General features: G+C 44.1%; 1 protein-coding gene across 1 annotated transcript; it reads right to left on the reverse strand.

The window, feature by feature from the left end:
• Positions 1-69: 69 nt before the first annotated feature.
• On the reverse strand, positions 70-19,521 carry LOC106602055 (retinoid-inducible serine carboxypeptidase-like). The gene is made up of 13 exons (XM_082972931.1): positions 19,265-19,521; positions 18,722-18,861; positions 16,211-16,300; positions 15,963-16,118; positions 14,365-14,439; positions 11,566-11,638; positions 10,729-10,766; positions 9,335-9,463; positions 8,160-8,244; positions 7,790-7,903; positions 7,111-7,248; positions 2,663-2,826; positions 70-2,141 (listed from the first exon to the last, which is right to left on the reverse strand). The coding sequence occupies exons 1-13, from the start codon at positions 19,329-19,331 to the stop codon at positions 2,079-2,081; spliced, it is 1,332 nt and encodes a 443-aa protein (XP_082829057.1). The 5' UTR covers positions 19,332-19,521; the 3' UTR covers positions 70-2,078.
• Positions 19,522-23,688: the final 4,167 nt, after the last annotated feature.

A 23,688-nucleotide genomic window follows, 5' to 3' on the forward strand; every position in this document is an offset into this window, starting at 1 on the left:
ATGAAAGAATTAAGACTTAGTTTCATATTTTAGTCAACAAATCTCCAAAGCATTCAAACAGGCACACTATTTAGAAAAAAAAAGCTGTTTTTAATTATTATTGTTCTCACGCTCAAATGTACAAAGGAAATCAATCAGTTAGATCAGATGTTGAGTACCGGTCCGCATCCCCTGTAGTAGCTCTGGTCCAGGGTGTCTTCCAATAGTGAAGAGAGAAGCCGGAAAAAACACCCTGGACCAGAGCTACTGCTGCAAGAGACAAGGGGAGCTGAACACTGATATAATGCACAATCTGAAGTGGCACCCTATTCCCTATATAGTGCACCAGTATAGAAGCAGATTGTGGTGGATAATGGTACAGTATGGATGATGCTGGACTGAGCAGTCGGTTATATTTGGTGATTCTTCCTGATTGCCTTAAATCTGACGGAGAGCCATTCCAGCTGGCATCAGTGTGTGTGTGTGTGTGTGGTGTGCGTACTAGAGCTGGGACGATAAACCCAAAATTACAGACACCGCCTTCCTCATACCAAATCATTTTGCATACATTTTGGGTTATTTTGCTACACAACGTTCCTGTGGATTGTTCTAGAACCATTATGTGGTCAACAGTAATAGCCTATGCATTATGTTGTTTCCTCCTATGAAAGTCTCTGCCTGTACCTCGGGGCTGGCGCCAGGATGAATCAGTTGGACTGGCATTTTATTTCCATAACGAGGCACTTATGTTTTTCTTCACGGGACCTCCTGTGTGTAAAGACATGTCATTTAATTAACTATCAAAATGTATTACCTTTTAATGTGGCATGAACACATCATGACTGGTTTTCATCTGATTGTCAAACAAATCACTTCATTAAGTAGGTTAGCCTTGATCTTAATGCTTGTGGGTCACTTGATATTCTATGAGATTATAATGTTGGTCAAAAGGGAAATAAAAGTATGAGGGGCGAACGAAACTCTACCGGTGTCCTAGCTAGCTACCAACCAGTGTTACTGCTGCCTACCGGTGTCCTAGCTAGCTACCAACCAGTGTTACTGCTGCCTACCGGTGTCCTAGCGAGCTACCAACCAGTGTTACTGCTGCCTACCGGTGTCCTAGCGAGCTAGCACAGTGTCCTTCGCTCCCGCCTGCCCTCGACGTCGTTAACAGAACTGCGAGAAAGCAGTGTCCGACAAGCGAGGGCGAAGGTGGGGTTTATCGGAGGTTGGCATCCAACGTTAAGGTTCATTACCGCCCCCCTACTGAACTGGCTCACCCCTGCCTCCCGCCTGTGTATCACTGTCCTAACTTAATCATGGACCAATAGAACTATAAAGAGGGGTTCCTGCAGATGAAGGAATGACCACATGCAGTAATGCCCAGAATTGCGAGTCGCAATTACACCCTTCTCGTGGAGTGCGCGATTTGCAGTGAATAGACCTACATCAAGTAGCCTAGGCCTGGAGCTGGGACGTTTCTGTAGGACATTAGCCTACATTTACTGATCAATTAATCAATTAGCATACATGGTGACCTAGCAACAATATCATATCTACAGTTCGTAGTCTAGCTCAGTGTTTTGAGGTCCTCAGGTGGTGAATCATATAGCCTAGAGGACAATATGCACAAAGATGTCAGCCAATTCTCTGAAGAGGCCAAAATAAATGTGATCATTGTGGATCCTTTTGACAGGTTGCACATCAACCATACCTTCCCTGGATATGTTGGATGAAATATCTTACTTTTAGAATCGTAGGCTACCGTCTCAGTTGTCTTACCTGGCCCTGGAAACACGTCTAGAGCCCTGCTGCTGCTTTACATTTAAACATGTGTCATTTAGCAGACGCTGCTCTTCGCTGATGTAAAGTAACTAACCATTAAACACAGTTACATTCATCACGATAGGACTTTTTGTCCATGTGGCCCAGCTTTAGCATACCTCCACTCAAAATAACTGATTTAACAATATTGCAACAAATAAAAAAAGGAAATGTATCACAATATGGATTTTTTTGTCTCCATATCGTCCAGCTCTAGCGTGTGCGGTAAGGTATGCGTGTGTGTGTGTGTGTGTGTGTGTGTGTGTGTGTGTGTGTCAGTCCTGCTGCGTGATCATCTTCAGCATCTGCAGTGCCATGGGTCCCTGGTCGGAGGGGATCTGATAACAGAGAGAGAGCAATGAATCATGGGAGTGCAAGTCAAAAGGATACTACGGGAGGATCTCAATTGCATGCCCTTTCCCCTGGTCTCCTTCTCAAAACCCATTGGATGAGAAAGCCAGAGGCCCCTCCCTTCTTATCTTCTCCAACCGGCTTTGAGAAGGAGAGAGAACGCGAAGAGTACGCAATTGAGATATTCCCAATGAAACGCCATAATGACTGCATACTGGGGTTCAATCTTCTGCATCACCTTCCTACTCCAACACTAGAGTTACGTCCCAATAATCTCTCCCTCCTGAAGTGTACACTCATTCACTACTCTCCTCAAATGTAAAAACAATGGATTTATGTAGGCATGGGCTATAGAGGATGTTTCCATATACCAGTCATTTTGTTTCAAATCCATGAAGGGAAGTAAACAAGGTCGCACTTTGGGAGAAAGGAGAGATCAATATTACTGTACCACCTGTGATGATTGACCCGTTTGAAAAGAAAGAGATGAGGACACATGTTTCCTCACCATGTGACCAGCCTTGAGGATCCAGTAGAAGGAGAAGTTCTTGTAGGTCTTGTAGAAGGCGCCGGTCACACCCGGGAAGGCGGGGTCATCAAGGGCAGTCCATTTCATTTGGCTGAAGCTCTGGAGCCCCACCCACTTCAGCTGCTTCACCCATTGCTCCTGACCTGTGATTGGACAAAATCAATCAGTAATCAATTGATCATCTGTATCCAATCAACAATCCTCATGTATGAAAGTCTATCAGGGACCAAGTCAATGTATTATTGATAATGGTTGACCGCACCATAGCCAGGGTTGGGGAATGTTTGCGTAAAAATCTTCGACACCTTTCTGTTCTCAATGACATTCAATTCAACATGGAAAAAAGGTTTAAGTTTAAGTTTGTTCCACCTGAGACAGTCTGACCACCAATCAGAAACCACTATAATGACCACCACCAATCAGAAACCACTATGACAAACCAAATGTGTTTGATGAATTAGCAAGAAAAGAGCAGGAATAGGCTTTTGTAGGCTACAGTCCAAACTGTCTTCCAATGGTGCGACTGCTGTCGGCATCCAAAGAGTATCCAACTTGAATAAACACTTCGTGGTAAGGATGGCAGCAGTGGTGTAGTCTACAGCAACACTGATACCACTTATTAATGATGTCTACCATTTAGCCATTTGCGCCTAATGGATTGTGGATGGCTGTTCACAAATGTGTATTGTAACCAAATGGTTGAATTGAAGACGTTTACGCTGCCTATCAATCATTGAGACCAGTGGACAGCCAGTAAAAATAATGTAATCTTGCAACAGATGCATAGTGCGGATCCCAGCCTATGGAATAACAGGCTGAGTTCCTCCGTTCTAAACTCCTCCGTGGTGATATTGTGCTCCAGTCCATCCTGTCAATACCACTTTAAGAAGACCACAATCTGATTCCTGCTGATGAAAAATAATATGTCCTTAGGCCTAACGGACATGCTCAAACTCACACACTTTAGATAGATTTAAACAGCTGCAAGTTATCTATATAACAAAGTGTCACCAACAAGAACTTAAACAAAAGGCCAAACATTTTTCACATGCAAATATCACTTTTCTAAAGTGGTTAAAGCAGTCCTTCTCAAATAGTGGGGCGCGCCGCCCTGGGGGGGCTCGGAGCGATGCCAGGGGGGGCACGTGTGACCCTGTGGAACATGCTTTTTTTGCCGCAGGGAGTAGGTTTTTTTGCACCGAACAAGAGCACACAGCAGGAGATATGAAGTGCAGATAACAAACCCTTAAGAGACACCATGGAAAAATATTTAACAGGGATGAAAAGAAAGGCAGAGAGAGACGGAGATAATGAGACAAACGTAAGTCTCCCGAAAGCTAAGACGAGGAAATATGATGAAGCGTATGTAGCGCTTGGCTTCACTGTGACTACGGTGGGAGACGAGGAAAGACCGGTATGTTTACTGTGTCTAAAAATGTTGGCAGCGGACAGCATGAAGCCAAATAAATGAAGGCGTCACTTAAAGACATTTCACCCCAATCACGCTGATAAACCGCTTGAGTTTTTTCAGCGAAAACGTGCCGAATATTGCCAACAATCGTCCCGCTTTGTGAATGCTACTTCAGTAAACCAGCGAGCACTGTTAGCATCATATAAGGTGGCGTACCAAATTGCTCAGTGCAACAACAAAAAAACACTCCATAGCAGAGGAGTTGATACTGCCTGCAGCATTAGACATGGTCTCTGTCATGCTGGATGACGCAGGTGCTGCAAAAATAAAAACTATCCCTCTGTCCAATGACACTGTCGCCAGACGTATAAATGACATTGCTAACGATCTTAAAGAACAGCTGGTAGATAAACTCAAAGACAAACGTTTTGCCTTACAGTTCGATGAAGCAACTGACAGCAACAAAGACTGTTTATCGCTTATGTACGTTTTGACATGACAAACTCCCTGTGTGAGGATCTACTTTTTTGTAAATATGTCAGAGAGAGCCACAGCTAAAGAGCTATTCAAAATGCTGGACTACTTCCTGACTGAGAATGGGCTAAAGTGGGAGAACTGCATTGGTGTTTGCAGTGATGGTGCACAGACCATGGCAGGGATGAGAAAAGGACTTCGGCACTCATCAAGAAGGCCTCACCTAATGCTGAGTGGACACACTGTGTTATACACAGAGAAGCACTGGCATCAAGGCACCTTTCCTCTGAATTAAGTGAGGTTATGACTGACATTGTAGGTGTAGTCAATTTTATAAAGACCAGACCACTAAAAACAAGAGTCTTCTCTGCTATCTGTGAGGAGATAGGAGCTGAACATCAAGCTGTGCTGTTTCACAGTGAAGCAAGGTGGCTGTCACGAGGAAAAGTCTTGTCCTGAGTTTTTGAGCTCAGAGAGCAGATAAGAATGTTTTGAGCAGGAGCACAAGTATGACATCACAGAAAAATTTAGTGATGAGAACTTCCTGGCAAAACTGGCCTACCTGAGTGACATATTTGGAAAGCTAAATGAACTAAATCTACAGCTTCAAGGGAAAGAAACACCTCCCTCAGGTCACAGACAAGATCAGCTCTTTCACTCGAAAGCTTGCTATGTGGGGCAGGCGACTTGATGAAGGAAATACTGATTCATTCCAGAACCTGCATGAATTTGTTGACACTACTGACTATGATGCCACCTCAGTGATTCCATATATTAAGGAGCATATTTCATCACTGATGGGATTCTTTAAAAAGTACTTCCCTGAAAACAGTTCCCAATATGACTAAAGGGTGAGAGATCCTTTCAATGCACCAACTCCAACTGGTTTCAGCTCTGCAGAGGAGGACCAGTTCATTGACATGACGTCTGACTCCACATTGAGACTGAGGTTCACATCACAGACACTGAGTGAATTCTGGCTGAGTGTAGAGAGGCAGTATCCACTCTTAGGGCAGAGGGCCATGGGCATTCTTCCTTTTGCAACATCTTATCTTTGTGAGACTGGCTTCTCTGCTGTTGCTGCACTGAAGACCAAGTACAGGTCCCAGCTAAACATTGAGCAGGAGCTGAGAGTTGCAGTATCATGCTTCAAACCCCGCTTCGAAAAGCTGTGTTCTGCAAAACGTGCTCATTGTAGCCATTAATCCTGACTTCCTCATTTTGATAAAAAAAAAAAATAATAATAATCAGCACAAATTGTTTTATTCATTTTGTTTTATAGGTCAAAGTGTTTCATATATTGTGCTCCTGAGTTAATGTTGCTGATCAATTTGAATTTATTATTATTAATTGATTATATTTCATTTCATTTTTCAGTATCAAATGGTCAAAATGTTTACAGTTTAAATAAGGTTTGAATTTCTTTTTTAATTTCAGGCAAATTGATGCATTTTAAGTCTTTTCTGTTACAGACTAAAAAACAATGTTAATAAAGTTATTCTTTGTTGTAAGTTGATCTATATTTCTTTTTTTGTTTTCTTTAATGTTAATAAGGATACAATGTTATGCAGAGGTGTACTTATAACAATTTTATAGACAAATGATACTATTTACAGTCGCGGCGGAGAGTTGGGGGGCGCGAAATGTTTACTTCTTCCTAGGGGGGGGGCGTAACAGAAAATAATTGAGAAGCACTGGGTTAAAGCATGCCATGAGAGCAATGACAATCAGTCCTCCACAGCCCCATTTATAGCTGGTTCTAACACGTCTTTTGTTCTGATCTTGTGCACACATTTTTAGATAGGTGTAAACAATTAAGACACATTGTGATCAGATCTTCCTGACCACATCCTGAGGTAGTGAGGGACCCATTCTATCTGGATATCAATCAGGTGTGATCAGTTCTGGTGTAAACAGATCCGATGTATATAGAAATGATGTAAACAGATCCGATGTATATAGAAATGATGTTAACAGATCCGATGTATATAGAAATGATGTTAACAGATCCGATGTATATAGAAATGATGTAAACAGATCTGATGTATATAGAAATGATGTAAACAGATCTGATGTATATAGAAATGATGTAAACAGATCTGATGTATATAGAAATGATGTAAACAGATCTGATGTATATAGAAATGATGTAAACAGATCTGATGTTATTTAACTGGTAATATACATTTTGTCTTCTAATGCCTCTTATGGGGGAAGTCATCTAAAAGGAATCAGATTACGTTTGAATGATCCAAAAGTTCCGTTACTGATTACAATTCTGGACAGGTAGTACTTTTGTTTTTTGAAACAAAACATTCACATAGAAACAACATCATCCCTGTCCAGATCCACCACCACATCACCCTGTCAAGCTGCTAGTAACTAACTGATTACATTCAGAAAGTAATCTACCCAGCCCTGACTATACCTCCCCGGTCTACACTGTTTATGCTTCAACGGATTTCACTACAAAAATGGAAGTGTTGAGATGCTGATTCTGTGCCCCCGCCTGTAAACAACTCTAGCTAGAGGAATCACTGACCCATGGTGTCCACTATGAGGTCAAGCTGTCCGTTGTAAACGGTGACGTTGACCCCAGCTTCCAACAGCTGATCCACCACGTCCACCACTGGCTTCATGAAGTCACCTGACATGCTGCTGAACACTGCCTCAGCCTGACCTAGAGGGGGGAAGAAGGAGGTGAGAGAGAAGGGTGAGAGATTGATAAGTGGAGCGGGAGATTGAAGAGAGATAGATGAGAGGTCAGAGATGAGAGAGGTCAGAGATGAGAGAGGTCAGAGAGGAGAGAGGTCAGAGAGGAGAGAAAAAGGGGTGAAAGAGGATGGCACATTTATAAAAAATAAATAAAAAGGTGCAATATGCAACCATTTCCTGATTACAATTTTATTTTTTTAATAGTTCACCTAATTTCAGTTTGTGACAAAAGTCATTGTGTAGAGAATCATTGTACCATCTAAAGCACGGTGAAATAGCTTTCCATAACCAAAAATATTATATTTGAGCTGTTTGAAGCTGGTGTACAAGACGCAAAAATTAAACTTAAGAATGTGAAGCATAGAAATAGCACACATAGAATAGATCTACCGCTTCTTAAGACTTCCTTTCAAGTAGAATGACAGATTGATAACATACGTCTTTGTGAATTTGGTCAGGTTGCCAAAATAAAGTTTTCAATTTTTGACCCAGTAGCAGTGTTTTACCTCCCCAGGTGACGTTCTGAGGGATGATTGCCAGCTTCTTCCTGATTGGCCCGTTCATCAACTGGCTCAGTGATTGGCGGTGGAGGGGGCTAATGTGGTGCCGCATCAGAAGGGCTGTGGGAGGGACCACGGAAAGTAAACCAATTTACAAACAGGAAATGACGGTGTAATCTTAAGAATAGATTTTTGAGTCTAGTAAGGACCATCTTATCACAGACAGTATAATTTGTATCAAAAACGTTTTACCTGTGTTTTAAATATTGTATGACATCACATTTTATGTATGTTTCTGCATATATGTACCAGGATGTTCAAATAAACTTCTTTTTTTTATTCTCTCGTTTAAGACGGAGCTGAAAAGGAATCTTACAGAGGTATCCTTCTCCAGCCATGGAGGACATCTTCTCATCAGGTTCCTGGGTGAGGATGTTGTAGAAGTTGACTCCGTTTGTGTTCTGAAATCAGACGGGAGCTGAAAGGATGCTCTGATGACCATGGCATTCACACAAACACACACCACTGATCTGTTCCACAACGCTCTCAGTGATTCACACCAACACACACCACTGATCTGTTCCACAACGCTCTCAGTGATTCACACAAACACACACCACTGATCTGTTCCACAACGCTCTCAGTGATTCACACCAACACACACCACTGATCTGTTCCACAACGCTCTCAGTGATTCACACCAACACACACCACTGACCTGTTCCACAACGCTCTCAGTGATTCACACCACACACACCACTGATCTGTTCCACAACGCTCTCAGTGATTCACACCAACACACACCACTGACCTGTTCCACAACGCTCTCAGTGATTCACACCAACACACCACTGACCTGTTCCACAACACTCTCAGTGATTCACACAAACACACACCACTGACCTGTTCCACAACACTCTCAGTGATTCACATCAACACACACCACTGATCTGTTCCACAACGCTCTCAGTGATTCACACCAACACACCACTGACCTGTTCCACAACACTCTCAGTGATTCACATCAACACACACCACTGATCTGTTCCACAACGCTCTCAGTGATTCACACCAACACACACCACTGATCTGTTCCACAACGCTCTCAGTGATTCACACCAACACACACCACTGATCTGTTCCACAACGCTCTCAGTGATTCACACCAACACACCACTGACCTGTTCCACAACACTCTCAGTGATTCACACCAACACACACCACTGATCTGTTCCACAACGCTCTCAGTGATTCACACCAACACACACCACTGATCTGTTCCACAACGCTCTCAGTGATTCACACCAACACACACCACTGATCTGTTCCACAACGCTCTCAGTGATTCACACACACACCACTGATCTGTTCCACAACACTCTGTGATTCACACCAACACACACCACTGATCTGTTCCACAACGCTCTCAGTGATTCACACCAACACACACCACTGATCTGTTCCACAACGCTCTCAGTGATTCACACCAACACACACCACTGATCTGTTCCACAACGCTCTCAGTGATTCACACCAACACACACCACTGACCTGTTCCACGACACTCTCAGTGACAGACCAGAGCTCTGTGGCCTTCAGGTACTGCCCCTGATCCACCGCCTGCTTCACCGCCTCCGCTGCACTGCTCACCTCCCGCAGGCCGTAGTCATCTAGCAGGGACTGGAGAATGGAGGACAATGTGAAACAACTACACTACCCAACATGCACTGTTCACCTCCCGCAGGCCGTAGTCATCTAGCAGGGACTGGAGAATGGAGGACAATGGAGCGATGGTCAGAGAGCTACACTACCCAACATGCATCACTGTTCACCTCCTCTAGGCCCTAGTCATCCACCTTCAAGCAGATCCCTTTTGTCAAGTCAGCGCCTTTCAAAGTGTGTGTTGCATTATGGGGATAAAAATGGTCAGACTTAAGCCTACATGAAGTTTACAACAACAACAACAACAAAAAAATCATGTGATCAAAGGTCACGAAGTTGACTGCAAGTTTCTGCAGTTTTACTCTTCAACTTCATCCTGCAGCATATTGTCAACCAATCAGAGTGTTTATGTTTGACCAACGCAAACAGGAACCAACTTTGCCGCGATTCATATATTCAGTGGATATACAAATTAATGTGATATTTGAGGGTCTCTCATTAATTGATTGGTCTACACACACACACACACACACACCTTCAGTTTGTGAGGGTGTTTATTTTAACAGTATAAAAGAAACTCGTAAAAACATTGCCATGTTGATCTGAGCCTTGCGCTTGGAAAACCACATTCCTGTCCAACTTTCAGCCGTGGCAGACGCACCTCCTTTCATCTACAGTCGGTTGCTTTAAATATTACCACTCAAACACGCCCAGGCACTGCACTGGGACAGTCTGAGAACTACACTACCCAACATGCATCATTGTTTACTGTTCACCTCCCCCGGGCCGTAGTCTTCTAGCAAAGAGGCTTGTTTGACATTGCAGGTGACTGCAGATTGACTGATCTACAAATCACCTTGCATCATATAACTACTCATTTATTATTTGTAGATCAGTCAGTCACAATTTACCCATGATACATTACCGTTTTGTCGCACTCGAACACGGACTGGAGAGTGAAAGGAAATATGAAACAACTACACTACCCAACATGCACTGTTCACCTCCTCCAGGCCATAGTCATCTAGCCGGGAGTGGAGGGCAATGGGGAGACAGTCAAAGAAGAGAGAAACTACAATACCTAGGTACCAAAACAAGCTGCATTTTGTATTCTCCACACTTTAAACCACCCAGTCTGCAGAAACAACTGCATAGAATGCAAAACCCAGCAAAATAAAGCAAATGTGCCTGGAAAATAAAAAACATGGAAAACACATGTTACAAGGCTGTGTGTGTGTGTGTGTGTGTGTGTGTGTGTGTGTGTGTGTGTGAGAGAGACTCACCGTGGTGTACAGATAAGGACCCCAGGTCATAACAGAGTCTGCAGATGAAGAGGAGAAGAACGTTTGCTTTGCTTTGATGTTCATTAGGCACCAAATGGGACAAAAACAACTGGAAAAAGGGAGGGACTACCTGGACTTGTCCAATACAGTGGTGCCATACTGAAAACTACCCAGGATTATACAGTCAGTAGGGAAAACACTGGTTAGCTAGCCAGGGGTGGAACAAAGCAGAAACAACCGGGCTGAAACAGAGGGGATCTACCTGAACTTCTCCAATAACAAATGCTTGTTTAAGTTGCAAAACAGTTTGCTAAGGTGTGCACTTATGAACACACCCCTGGTGACTTTGACCTGAACAGTTCAACAACCCCCTCATGCATGAAGCTGTACTGAGCCACCCAGACAAGGTTTTACTAGAGGAGAAAACTGCAGCGGTAGATTAACTCTTTGTTCAGTCAGTCACATGACCACACAGGGAACAACAGCTGAGTACCAAATTACACCTTATTCCCGTTAGGCCACTACAGTTGACCAGGGCCCTATAGGGCTCTCGACGTAAGTAGTACACTATATAGGGAATAGTGTGCCATTTGGTACGCAGCATGTTCACGTGTGGTTAGTGAGCCTGAACTGTAAACTAGTGGTAAATCTCAGGCGTTTCAGGGTTAGAGTAGACTTCCTGTCCAATAAAGTGTTGTAAAGAGTGTTCTGACTTTTAAACAGCAGTCTGCTGAACATTCTATCAGTCATTATCTGATATTCACAAGGGAAAAGTCATGTTCTGACGTTCTTCTGAGTGGGTGTTCTGATGTTCCGTGCTCTGAGGTAAATACTGACCCAGTGGAGAGATCCAAGAGTCTCCCAGAGCCACTCCAGCAAAGTTACATTTCAGGGTTCCTTTTTCTACAGCCTAGAGAGAGACAGATGTGTTAGAATAGCAGACAATTCGTGAGTGAGAGAGACACAATTACTAGTCATTAACATGCCATTACTAAGTCATTTTACAACTGGTACCAGAAAACTCTCATTATTATTTATTGTAATTGCTGTTAATATTATTACCACCATAAACATAATTATTATTGCTTTATCACTAACAGCCTAGTATATTCCGGTCTTATTTGACCATCGTTGTTACAAGTTTACTTTGACAATGGAAAGGTTTTACTTTTGTGGTGACGAGAGCCTATGAAGTGAAGTCACCCTCAGTTGGGGTTGATGAAGAACAGAGCGCTACATTCCAGGACAAGATTTACAGTTCCCCAAGCTATCACAAGACAAATAAACTGCTCTACCTTTACGACTGAATGGCCTGAGGAGGTCAGAAGACAGTCAGCAGTACACCTTGTGATCTGCATGGGTTACTGGGGAAACCACCAGCCAGGCTTGAGAGCCAAGAGATGTGTACCAAGAGATGTGTACCAAGAGATGTGTACCAAGAGATGTGTACCAAGAGATGTGTACCAAGAGATGTGTACCAAGAGATGTGTACTGAAAGAGAGAAAGAGTCAGGGACTTTTTCATCCCATTTTTTTGTGACAAAGAGAAAATGGCGCCAATAGCGCAAAATGACAAAGTAAACACATTTTCTTAAACACTATTATTTTATTTGAACCTTTAACTAGGCAAGTCAGTTCGGAACAAATTCTTAAAACTGAGGGACTCAGGACATGTTGATGTAACTCGGAGCGATGTGATATTTCTCTTCTGATCCTCCAATGTCAGAAAAGCAACATAACGGGTATTTTGCATGAATGTACACACATTTACACAACGAGTGCTGGGTACCTACAGGCTACGCATTTCAGGGCAGAGATTGTGAAACTTCTGTACAAGAAAAATATGTTGGACACTTATCCTCATATGAACTTTGAAATGTGCGGGGTTTCTCTGAATCAACGGGGCATTCCCGTGCCACGTTGTCAAAGCTACTAGAGCCCGCCCTCTTGAGTATCCCTATAGATTACAGGATCTGCTGACAGACATCAGATCAAGTGTCTCTTGAGTATCCCTATAGATTACAGGATCTGCTGACAGACATCAGATCAAGTTTCTCTTGAGTATCCCTATAGATTACAGGATCTGCTGACAGACATCAGATCAAGTCGTCTCTTGAGTATCCCTATAGATTACAGGATCTGCTGACAGACATCAGATCAAGTTTCTTCGAGGCAAGGCCACACCCTTTGAACGAATGAGCCCATCTCCTTGGAAACCAAACACCGATCGACAAGAATTTTTCCTGCTCAGAGAGAAGCAAATCACCCCAGAGGACCCTGTGGAACTCACTGTTGCTCATTCAAGACCAATAGACTGAGTTCACAATACATGCTGGGGGATCAGAGGAATAACTAAGACAACTCGACTTCCATTTCCTGGACTGAGAACTGAACAGGCTACGCTTCATAAGGGAAACCGGAGTGCGGCAGCATCAGCTGATTGCGTCAGCAGACTTGATTGCAAGTCTGGTTTATGTACTATTGTATTTGTTGAGTACGGAATTCATTTATATTGACGTGTGGAGATTCTCACCTCAATGACTGAGTTGTAGTCCATTATACCCTGCTTATGTATGGTATTCCATTAACTACCTCATTTAGTACATTTAGTAAATAAAACCTTAAAATTGAATTGTGGCATTGAGTTCATTTGCGAGCGATTGGGTTCTTGACGTTTCAGAACTTGACGACTTCAGAATGATAATATAGTAATTGACTGTTTAAGACTATTGTTGATATAGGATTAATGGTATAACGGCTAATGATAACTACCGATAAAGTTTATTCAAAGGTCTCCAATCCAACCCTTAAATTGGACTAGTAACCGAAAGGTTGCAAATTCAAATCCCCGAACTGACAAGGTACAAATCTGTCGTTCTGCCCCTGAACAAGGCAGTTAACCTACTGTTCCTAGTCCATCATTGTAAATAAGAATTTGTTCTTAACTGACTTGCCTAGTTAAATAAATATATAAAATGGTGCCCCTCAGATTCATTGGGATAGCATAACCAATGAATTATTCCAGTAATTAATCAGTAAATTATCTTGAATGTCCATAGGCAAGATGCACAACACCTCCCATGTCATTAAAGTATATTGAATTGAGAGAGACAGAGACGGGAAGCCATGGTACAGTGCTGACCAGTGTGGGTAGAGGTTTGAGGAAGTAGCCCCAACTTAGCACCAGTCATTAGTTCCTCTCTATGTCATGCATGGCTCAACACATGACAGTGCATCTCAGTCTTCAAATCAAATGTATTTATATAGCCCTTCTTACATCAGCTGATATCTCAAAGTGCTATACAGAAACCCAGCCTAAAACCCCAAATAGCAAGCAATGCAGGTGTAGAAGCACGGTGGCTAGGAAAAACTCCCTACAAAGCCCAGTTTCAGTTTGAAAGCCCTGTTCCATTACCGAGTCAGGTACAATTGAGCTACCAGTTTTTCCATGCATGGTTCCTATTCACTTACATACCAAGTGCTAGAACTGGAAAAGGTTTCCCCACAGCCGAGACATGACAGTAGGTTCTGATCCCAAATGGCTCTCCTACTCCCTTTGCAGTGCACTACTTTCGACCAGAGCCCCTATACACTATATAGGGAATAGGATGCCATTGGGGACGTAATTTGTGCCTACCTTAGTGAGTTCCAGTGAGATCGCGGCAGCCATCTTCCCTCCATAGGACTCTGAGAATATGTAGAAGGGTACGCTCTAGAGAAGACAAAGAACAATAGGTTAAAACAAATGTAAATGCATTAAGTAGTTTGAGCCAATATGGCCCTGTTCCAATACATCCATCCTTCCCTCCCTCCCTAAAGGAGACTCCTGGGGTGCGTTCAGTTCAGTTCAACATTTGCGTGACTGTTTGTACTGAATGAAAGGTTTCCCCAGAAACAGAGCCTTTAGGTATGTTTACTCCTGTTTGGTGTGGTCTGATCAAAAAGGGTGCGACCATTTGAAATCGCAAAACTTGTGAAGCACAAACCATACAGCAAAAAAGAATCCCAGGACTGAAACTTAAAGGGAGACTGCACTTCCTGATTTGGTCTCGTTTTAGAGTTGGTTCATTAAGAAATGCTAACAGCCATGACTGAATTCAAACAGGAGTTGGTTACAGGGTGTGGTTTGACGTGGTGGTCGTGTGTGTTCGCAGGTGGGAAGAGTTACCCAAATTATTTAGCCAATTAGCTTTAACTGGCTGGTGTGCGACCATGGCAAAATTGGTTTGACTTTGGATAGCCCATCTCCGGGGCTGGTTAGGGTCGTCAAATTCCCTTATGTAAATGAGACAATATTTTCACATCTTTTAGTTCTCATTAAATGCTTTCAATATTTGTATATGAATTTCTACAATTTATAGATGTTTGCAGTTTAAATAATTGAAATTTGTTGCTATTGGAAATGTTAAACATAATATCCCCTGTACATTGTGTAATTTACCGATAGTGCCCAACTAGCCCCATAGGAATATCCAAAGTAAACCCAAATGTACCACCTTCATTATGATTGGGTTGCATGCAGCTGCACTCTGAATTGATGATTACTTGTGTGCTGCCAGCTGTGGGCAGGATTGAAACAAATCCAACATTAGTTTACGTTGTGATGCAGTCACAACCACAAGTCTCACAAAACTATTTTGAACGAGACCGGATTCGACAAATTATCCTATACACACTTCGTAGTACATTGTGACGGTAGAATAAATGTTTGACGCATATCGATGCCACAGGCTGTTTTCTAAATGACAGGTCGTTTTTTAGGGGCAGTTGCTCTTTAAGTCGATCTCAGCTCCAGGGTCACATCGGGATTTTGAAATTCAGAGGGCTGCTCAGATTATTTTATGACCGATTTGTTAGTCAAAAATCTAATTTGCGGGACAGAAAAATAGCAGTTATTTGAAAACATATAGGTCCATCATCATTCTCCATTCTTTCTATGTTGTTTTAGATGTTCCAGTGTGGCCTGGAGGTTTTTTCCTTCTCCCCAAATAATAATCCCCCCACCTAAAAAAATATATTATTTTGTTTTGACTCAAACCTCCCGCGTCATCCATACGATGGAAATCCGTCGCAGTGACGAAAACTTTAACCCCTGCCATACACAATCGTCCTCTGTGCCTCCATAATCACACCGTTCTTCAACTGGTCCTTACAGTACCGTTTCCACTGAATTACAAGTTGAACACCGTTCTGAACTCACCACTGGTGATCCAACCTGTGTGAACCTGAACCCACCTGGAATTCTTCCTCCTTGTTGAAGAACTGTTTGAGCAGCACCAGCATGTCGGAGGCGACCGTAGCCACGTCAGTAGCGAAGGCCTCGTCTGAGTCCGTGTAGCTGAAGCCTGTTCCTACCGGGTTATCAACGAACAATACACTGGAGTACTGAACCTGCAGGGGAAAACACACACACACACACCTTAAACACTGACATCCAGTCTCCATTGATGAGCCGTGTGTGTGAGTATGTGTGTGAGGTTTACCCAGGAGTTTTTCCTAGGCTCAAGGTCTCTGTCCAGGGGTCCGATCTCTTCAAAGTTCCCAAAGCCACAGCCTGATCCTCCCGGGCCTCCCTGGAATGGAGACATGTACCACTATTAGAGATTTCATCTACCATCCCTCCCTCCCTCCATGTTAGAGATACATCCTCTACCATCCCTCCCTCCCTGTTAGAGATACATCCTCTACCATCCCTCCCTGTAAGAGATACATAATCTACCATCCCTCCCTGTTAGAGATACATAATCTACCATCCCTCCCTGTTAGAGATACATAATCTACCATCCCTCCCTCCCTCCCCCTGTAAGAGATACATCCTCTACCATCCCTCCCTGTAAGATATACATCCTCTACCATCCCTCCCTGTTAGAGATACATCCTCTACCATCCCTCCCTGTAAGAGATACATCCTCTACCATCCCTCCCTGTAAGAGATACATCCTCTACCATCCCTCCCTGTAAGAGATACATCCTCTACCATCCCTCCCTGTTAGAGATACATCCTCTACCATCCCTCCCTCCCTCCCTGTTAGAGATACATCCTCTACCATCCCTCCCTCCCTCCCTGTTAGAGATACATCCTCTACCATCCCTCCCTCCCTGTAAGAGATACATCCTCTACCATCCCTCCCTGTTAGAGATACATCCTCTACCATCCCTCCCTCCCTCCCTGTTAGAGATACATCCTCTACCATCCCTCCCTCCCTCCCTGTTAGAGATACATCCTCTACCATCCCTCCCTCCCTCCCTGTTAGAGATACATCCTCTACCATCCCTCCCTCCCTGTAAGAGATACATCCTCTACCATCCCTCCCTGTTAGAGATACATCCTCTACCATCCCTCCCTGTTAGAGATACATCCTCTACCATCCCTCCCTGTTAGAGATTCATCCTCTACCATCCCTCCCTGTTAGAGATTCATCCTCTACCATCCCTCCCTGTTAGAGATACATCCTCTACCATCCCTCCCTCCCCCTGTAAGAGACACATCCTCTACCATCCCTCCCTCCCCCTGTAAGAGACAATATCTACCATCCCTCCCTCCCTCCCCCTGTAAGAGACATTATCTACCATCCCTCCCCCTGTAAGAGATTTATTATCTACCATCCCTCCCTCCCTCCCCCTGAAAGAGACACATTATCTACCATCCCTCCCTCCCCCTGTAAGAGACAATATCTACCATCCCTCCCTCCCCCTGTAAGAGACAATATCTACCATCCCTCCCCCTGTAAGAGATTCATTATCTACCATCCCTCCCCCTGTAAGAGATTCATTATCTACCATCCCTCCCTCCCTCCCTCCCTCCCTCCCCCTGTAAGAGATTTATTATCTACCATCCCTCCCTCCCTCCCCCTGTAAGAGAGACATTATCTACCATCCCTCCCTCCCTCCCCCTGTAAGAGAGACATTATCTACCATCCCTTCCTCCCTCCCCCTGTAAGAGACAATATCTACCATCCCTCCCTCCCCCTGTAAGAGACACATCCTCTACCATCCCTCCCTCCCTCCCCCTGTAAGAGACAATATCTACCATCCCTCCCTCCCCCTGTAAGAGACACATCCTCTACAATCCCTCCCTCCCTCCCCCTGTAAGAGACAATATCTACCATCCCTCCCTCCCTCCCTCCCCCTGTAAGAGATTCATTATCTACCATCCCTCCCTCCCTCCCCCTGTAAGAGACACATTATCTACCATCCCTCCCTCCCTCCCCCTGTAAGAGACACATTATCTACCATCCCTCCCTCCCTCCCCCTGTAAGAGACAATATCTACCATCCCTCCCTCCCCCTGTAAGAGACACATCCTCTACCATCCCTCCCTCCCCCTGTAAGAGACAATATCTACCATCCCTCCCTCCCTCCCCCTGTAAGAGATTCATTATCTACCATCCCTCCCTCCCTCCCCCTGTAAGAGACACATTATCTACCATCCCTCCCTCCCTCCCTCCCCCTGTAAGAGACAATATCTACCATCCCTCCCTCCCTCCCCCTGTAAGAGACACATCCTCTACCATCCCTCCCTCCTCCTGTAAGGTAAGACAGTCCCAGATAGGTAAGACAATCGTATAGTGTAAGGCACAGGAGGCTGCTGATGGGAGGACGGCTCATAATAATGGCCAGAAAGGAGTGAATTGAATGGTATCATTCCACCAGTTCCACTCCAGTCATTATCATGAGCCTGCCCTCCTGAATTAAGGTGCTACCAACCACCTGTGGTGTAAGGTTACCCACTTGTAGCTAGGTAAGAGTCGTGTAGTGTAAGGTTACCTATCTAGACGTGAAGTGGGTAAGACAGTAGTGTAGACTAGTGTAGTGTAAGGTTACCCTCTTCACCTCTAGATAGGTAAGACAGTAGTGTAGACTAGTGTAAGGTTACCCACTTCACTTCTAGATTGGTAAGACAGTAGTGTAGACTAGTGTAGTGTAAGGTTACCCACTTCACTTCTAGATAGGTAAGGAGAGTAGTGTAGACTAGTGTAGTGTAAGGTTACTCACCTGCAGCCACATAACGAGAGGCAGCTGGGAGTATCTGGCTGACGGGCTGTCTGCATAGTAAAGCCACCAGAACATATGAGCCCCCTCCCGAACGTCAACATAGCCCCAGGATTCCTTGGATTTTAGGGGATTCGAGAACCCTGGAGATTTGGAGACATTGAAATGACGTTGTTAAAAATTCTGCGTTTGGTCTTAAAATGCAGTCTAATTGCAAAATCCCCAGCCCTGATTGGTGCAGCAGATGTCGTGGAAGAGCGCAGTGGGGGGTTTCTGATCAGGAAAACGTCAACATTGTAGCTAGCCAACTTTTGCTTTCACATTTATCGCTGCCATGAAACCCGACCAAGTAAAGCAAATGAATGTATTTGATGAATTTGATTGCTGGAGCCTGAGTCGCCGTACTTAGCGGACTAAACTCTGGAGTCACCGTCGTGATTTCAAGCATGTTTGGATATCGGCGCAGTTAGTATTCAAACTGGAATTGAACAGTTATTGAAACACCAATATATCGGAAACAATCACTTCACATAGCTAACTACTTACCTGTATCAATTGCCACGACAAGTAGCAAAACAACGCTGCAAGCGCTTGCTTTCGTCAACCCCATCATCTCGACTTGCTCGCAAGAACTTCACAATGACAACACTTTTCATTAGACTATTGTGTCATGTCAGACTTCAGTCACATGACGAGCGAATCCTCAGCTGACCAGAACATGAGGAGAGGATCAGGATATTTAGAGCATTGTGGAGCTAGCCACCCCTACCCTCCGTCAAAATAAAAGTCCCGGGCAAAAATGTCCTGTGAATTTTCCATATTAAAAGCCACGGAACACAGGAGAGGTATAAACAGAAAATTGACAAAGAAAAATACATTTATTTATCAAGTCATCAGAACGCAATCCTGGTTTTATACTTCTGCAGGAGGTCAAAAGAGGTAATCAAATTAATAAATCAATATCAATCAATCAAACCTCCAAATCATGTGACGATTGAGCAGTCTTAGAGTGAGCAGTCTTAGAGTGAGCAGTCTTAGAGTGAGCAGTCTTGAGCAGTCTTAGAGTGAGCAGTCTTGAGCAGTCTTAGAGTGAGCAGCCTTGAGCAGTCTTAGAGTGAGCAGCCTTGAGCAGTCTTAGAGTGAGCAGTCTTAGAATGAGCAGTCTTGAGCAGTCTTAGAGTGAGCAGTCTTAGAGTGAGCATCCTTGAGCAGTCTTAGAGTGAGCAGCCTTGAGCAGTCTTAGAGTGAGCAGTCTTGAGCAGTCTTAGAGTGAGCAGCCTTGAGCAGTCTTAGAGTGAGCAGTCTTGAGCAGTCTTAGAGTGAGCAGCCTTGAGCAGTCTTAGAGTGAGCAGCCTTGAGCAGTCTTAGAGTGAGCAGCCTTGAGCAGTCTTAGAGTGAGCAGTCTTAGAATGAGCAGTCTTGAGCAGTCTTAGAGTGAGCAGTCTTAGAGTGAGCAGCCTTGAGCAGTCTTAGAGTGAGCAGTCTTAGAGTGAGCAGCCTTGAGCAGTCTTAGAGTGAGCAGTCTTGAGCAGTCTTAGAGTGAGCAGTCTTGAGCAGTCTTAGAGTGAGCAGCCTTGAGCAGTCTTAGAGTGAGCAGTCTTAGAGTGAGCAGTCTTGAGCAGTCTTAGAGTGAGCAGTCTTGAGCAGTCTTAGAGTGAGCAATCTTGAGCAGTCTTAGAGTGAGCAATCTTGAGCAGTCTTAGAGTGAGCAGCCTTGAGCAGTCTTAGAGTGAGCAGTCTTAGAGTGAGCAATCTTGAGCAGTCTTAGAGTGAGCAGCCTTGAGCAGTCTTAGAGTGAGCAGTCTTGAGCAGTCTTAGAGTGAGCAGCCTTGAGCAGTCTTAGAGTGAGCAGTCTTGAGCAGTCTTAGAGTGAGCAGCCTTGAGCAGTCTTAGAGTGAGCAGTCTTAGAGTGAGCAGTCTTGAGCAGTCTTAGAGTGAGCAGTCTTGAGCAGTCTTAGAGTGAGCAATCTTGAGCAGTCTTAGAGTGAGCAATCTTGAGCAGTCTTAGAGTGAGCAGCCTTGAGCAGTCTTAGAGTGAGCAGTCTTAGAGTGAGCAATCTTGAGCAGTCTTAGAGTGAGCAGCCTTGAGCAGTCTTAGAGTGAGCAGTCTTGAGCAGTCTTAGAGTGAGCAGCCTTGAGCAGTCTTAGAGTGAGCAGTCTTGAGCAGTCTTAGAGTGAGCAGTCTTGAGCAGTCTTAGAGTGAGCAGCCTTGAGCAGTCTTAGAGTGAGCAGTCTTAGAGTGAGCAGTCTTGAGCAGTCTTAGAGTGAGCAGTCTTGAGCAGTCTTAGAGTGAGCAGTCTTGAGCAGTCTTAGAGTGAGCAGTCTTGAGCAGTCTTAGAGTGAGCAGCCTTGAGCAGTCTTAGAGTGAGCAGTCTTGAGCAGTCTTAGAGTGAGCAGTCTTGAGCAGTCTTAGAGTGTGCAGCCTTGAGCAGTCTTAGAGTGAGCAGTCTTGAGCAGTCTTAGAGTGAGCAGTCTTGAGCAGTCTTAGAGTGAGCAGTCTTAGAGTGAGCAGCCTTGAGCAGTCTTAGAGTGAGCAGCCTTGAGCAGTCTTAGAGTGAGCAGTCTTAGAATGAGCAGTCTTGAGCAGTCTTAGAGTGAGCAGTCTTAGAGTGAGCAGTCTTGAGCAGTCTTAGAATGAGCAGTCTTGAGCAGTCTTAGAGTGAGCAGCCTTGAGCAGTCTTAGAGTGAGCAGTCTTAGAGTGAGCAGTCTTGAGCAGTCTTAGAGTGAGCAATCTTGAGCAGTCTTAGAGTGAGCAGCCTTGAGCAGTCTTAGAGTGAGCAATCTTGAGCAGTCTTAGAGTGAGCAATCTTGAGCAGTCTTAGAGTGAGCAGCCTTGAGCAGTCTTAGAGTGAGCAATCTTGAGCAGTCTTAGAGTGAGCAGCCTTGAGCAGTCTTAGAGTGAGCAATCTTGAGCAGTCTTAGAGTGAGCAGCCTTGAGCAGTCTTAGAGTGAGCAATCTTGAGCAGTCTTAGAGTGAGCAGTCTTAGAGTGAGCAGTCTTGAGCAGTCTTAGAGTGAGCAGTCTTGAGCAGTCTTAGAGTGAGCAGCCTTGAGCAGTCTTAGAGTGAGCAGTCTTGAGCAGTCTTAGAGTGAGCAGTCTTGAGCAGTCTTAGAGTGAGTAGTCTTAGAGTGAGCAGTCTTGAACAGTCTTAGAGTGAGCAGTCTTGAGCAGTCTTAGAGTGAGCAGTCTTGACTCCTGGCCTGAAGGAATGATCGTCCCAGCTAATGCTCTAGGGTTTGGATCCCATCAGTGAGAGTCTGTGTCTCTATCCATCGACTCTATCTTATCTTGAATCGGCTTCATCTTCTACTCAACCTCGTTCTTCAAGGCAGCGATCCTGGCTGCCTCATCCTCTCTCAGGAACTGATGACGCTGCTCAAACTCACCTATTATCTGCTGTTCAGTGTGCTGGGTCTGGCTCTGGAGACGGGAGAAAACTGTTACTGACTTAGTTGCCATAATAAAGCTACATAATTATTATGTAAGTTACATAGGGGTGGCAGGTAGCCTAGTGGTTAGAGCGTTGGGTCAGTAATCGAAAGGTTGCTAGATCGAATCCCCTAGCTGTTGTTCTGCACCTAAACAAGGAAGTTAACCTACTGTTCCTAGGCTGTCATTGTAAATAAGAATTTGATCTTAACTGACTTGCCTAGTTAAACATGTTTTTTTTTAGATAGAAAACACATCTCACTAGAACCATGAGGAATACTGACCAGGGCTTGGGGTCAGGAAGGGTACCTTAATACGCCCTGCAGTTTCTTCTAAGTCTTGTTGTGTATTAAGACAGGTCCCCAGCTTCCTCCATAGCCTATTCAGGGTAGTCACCAGTTCCTCCTGAAAATATAAATACTTATGTCAGTGGAGAGAGAGATTGTTTAACATTATCTAGCCACACTGAACTGACAGTATAATGAAATGTAGACCTGTCTATGTTATGGTACAGACAGTGAATGTCTTTATGCTATTGTACCTTGTACTAGGGATGTCAAACATCAAGACTGTTACACAGACACTATGGACCAGTGATGCCAACTTAGCAATGTTGTTGCTAGATTTAGCAACTTTTCAGAGTACCCTGGCAACCTTTTTTTCAAACAGCACCTAGCAACAAATTTAGCTACTTTTAAAAATGTATTTGGAACTTTTAGCAACTTTTGAAAAGTGACTCAAATGCTAAAATGCACACATTTTCCCTCTAAATGACACAAAACCGATTTTCTCTGTCACACACTCAGTCACAACACACGTGCCTGGCTGCAAAAGTGCATTGTGAGTGAAGTCAGCAGCAGGTGCTCAGCTCGTGCACAGGCAGCAGCAGGCCAGCAGCAACTTCAGTAAATTGCAAATCATTGTTGGCTGACTGCAACAGCAGTAGTATGAGTTCTACAAGACAAACCCAATGGATATAGTTGGTCACAAATGTTTGATCTTGAACAGAACTTACAACATTAATCAACATGTCTCAATCAAAATTGTACAGCCAGAAGTACAGAAAAGAGTGGGAGTCTGTACCTGAATTTAAAGGGTGGCTGAAGCCAGTAATTGGGGATGATTGTCAGGTATACTGTGCATACTGCAAATCAGATATGCTTGCAAAAATGTATGACATCAAAAAACATTGTGCACATTCTTCCTTTAAAATCTTGTGCACCCCAGTCATCACGGATGCATTATCAGTGCCAATACCCTGAAGAGAGCACTGTGTACCAACTCAGTCTTGCGCCAGAGGACAAAAAGGTCATTCGGAGACAGTGCATCAACTACATTGTTGCTTTTAGCAAGGAGCTGCAAGCAAGGATCCCAGACAACCTAGAAGCCTTGTGAAACATGGCCTTGTTCAGTGTTAAGGAAACGCTAAAGCATAATAAAGGCACTACTGAAATGATTAAAGTAGCTGAGCTACTGGGGTACCAGCCCCAAACAATTTATAAAAATGTTCCCAATGGAAAAACATCCATCTGTTTAGGTG

Source organism: Salmo salar, chromosome 03 (genome assembly GCF_965601325.2).
Source record: "Salmo salar chromosome 03, fSalSal1, whole genome shotgun sequence".
Classification (NCBI taxonomy): domain Eukaryota; kingdom Metazoa; phylum Chordata; class Actinopteri; order Salmoniformes; family Salmonidae; genus Salmo; species Salmo salar.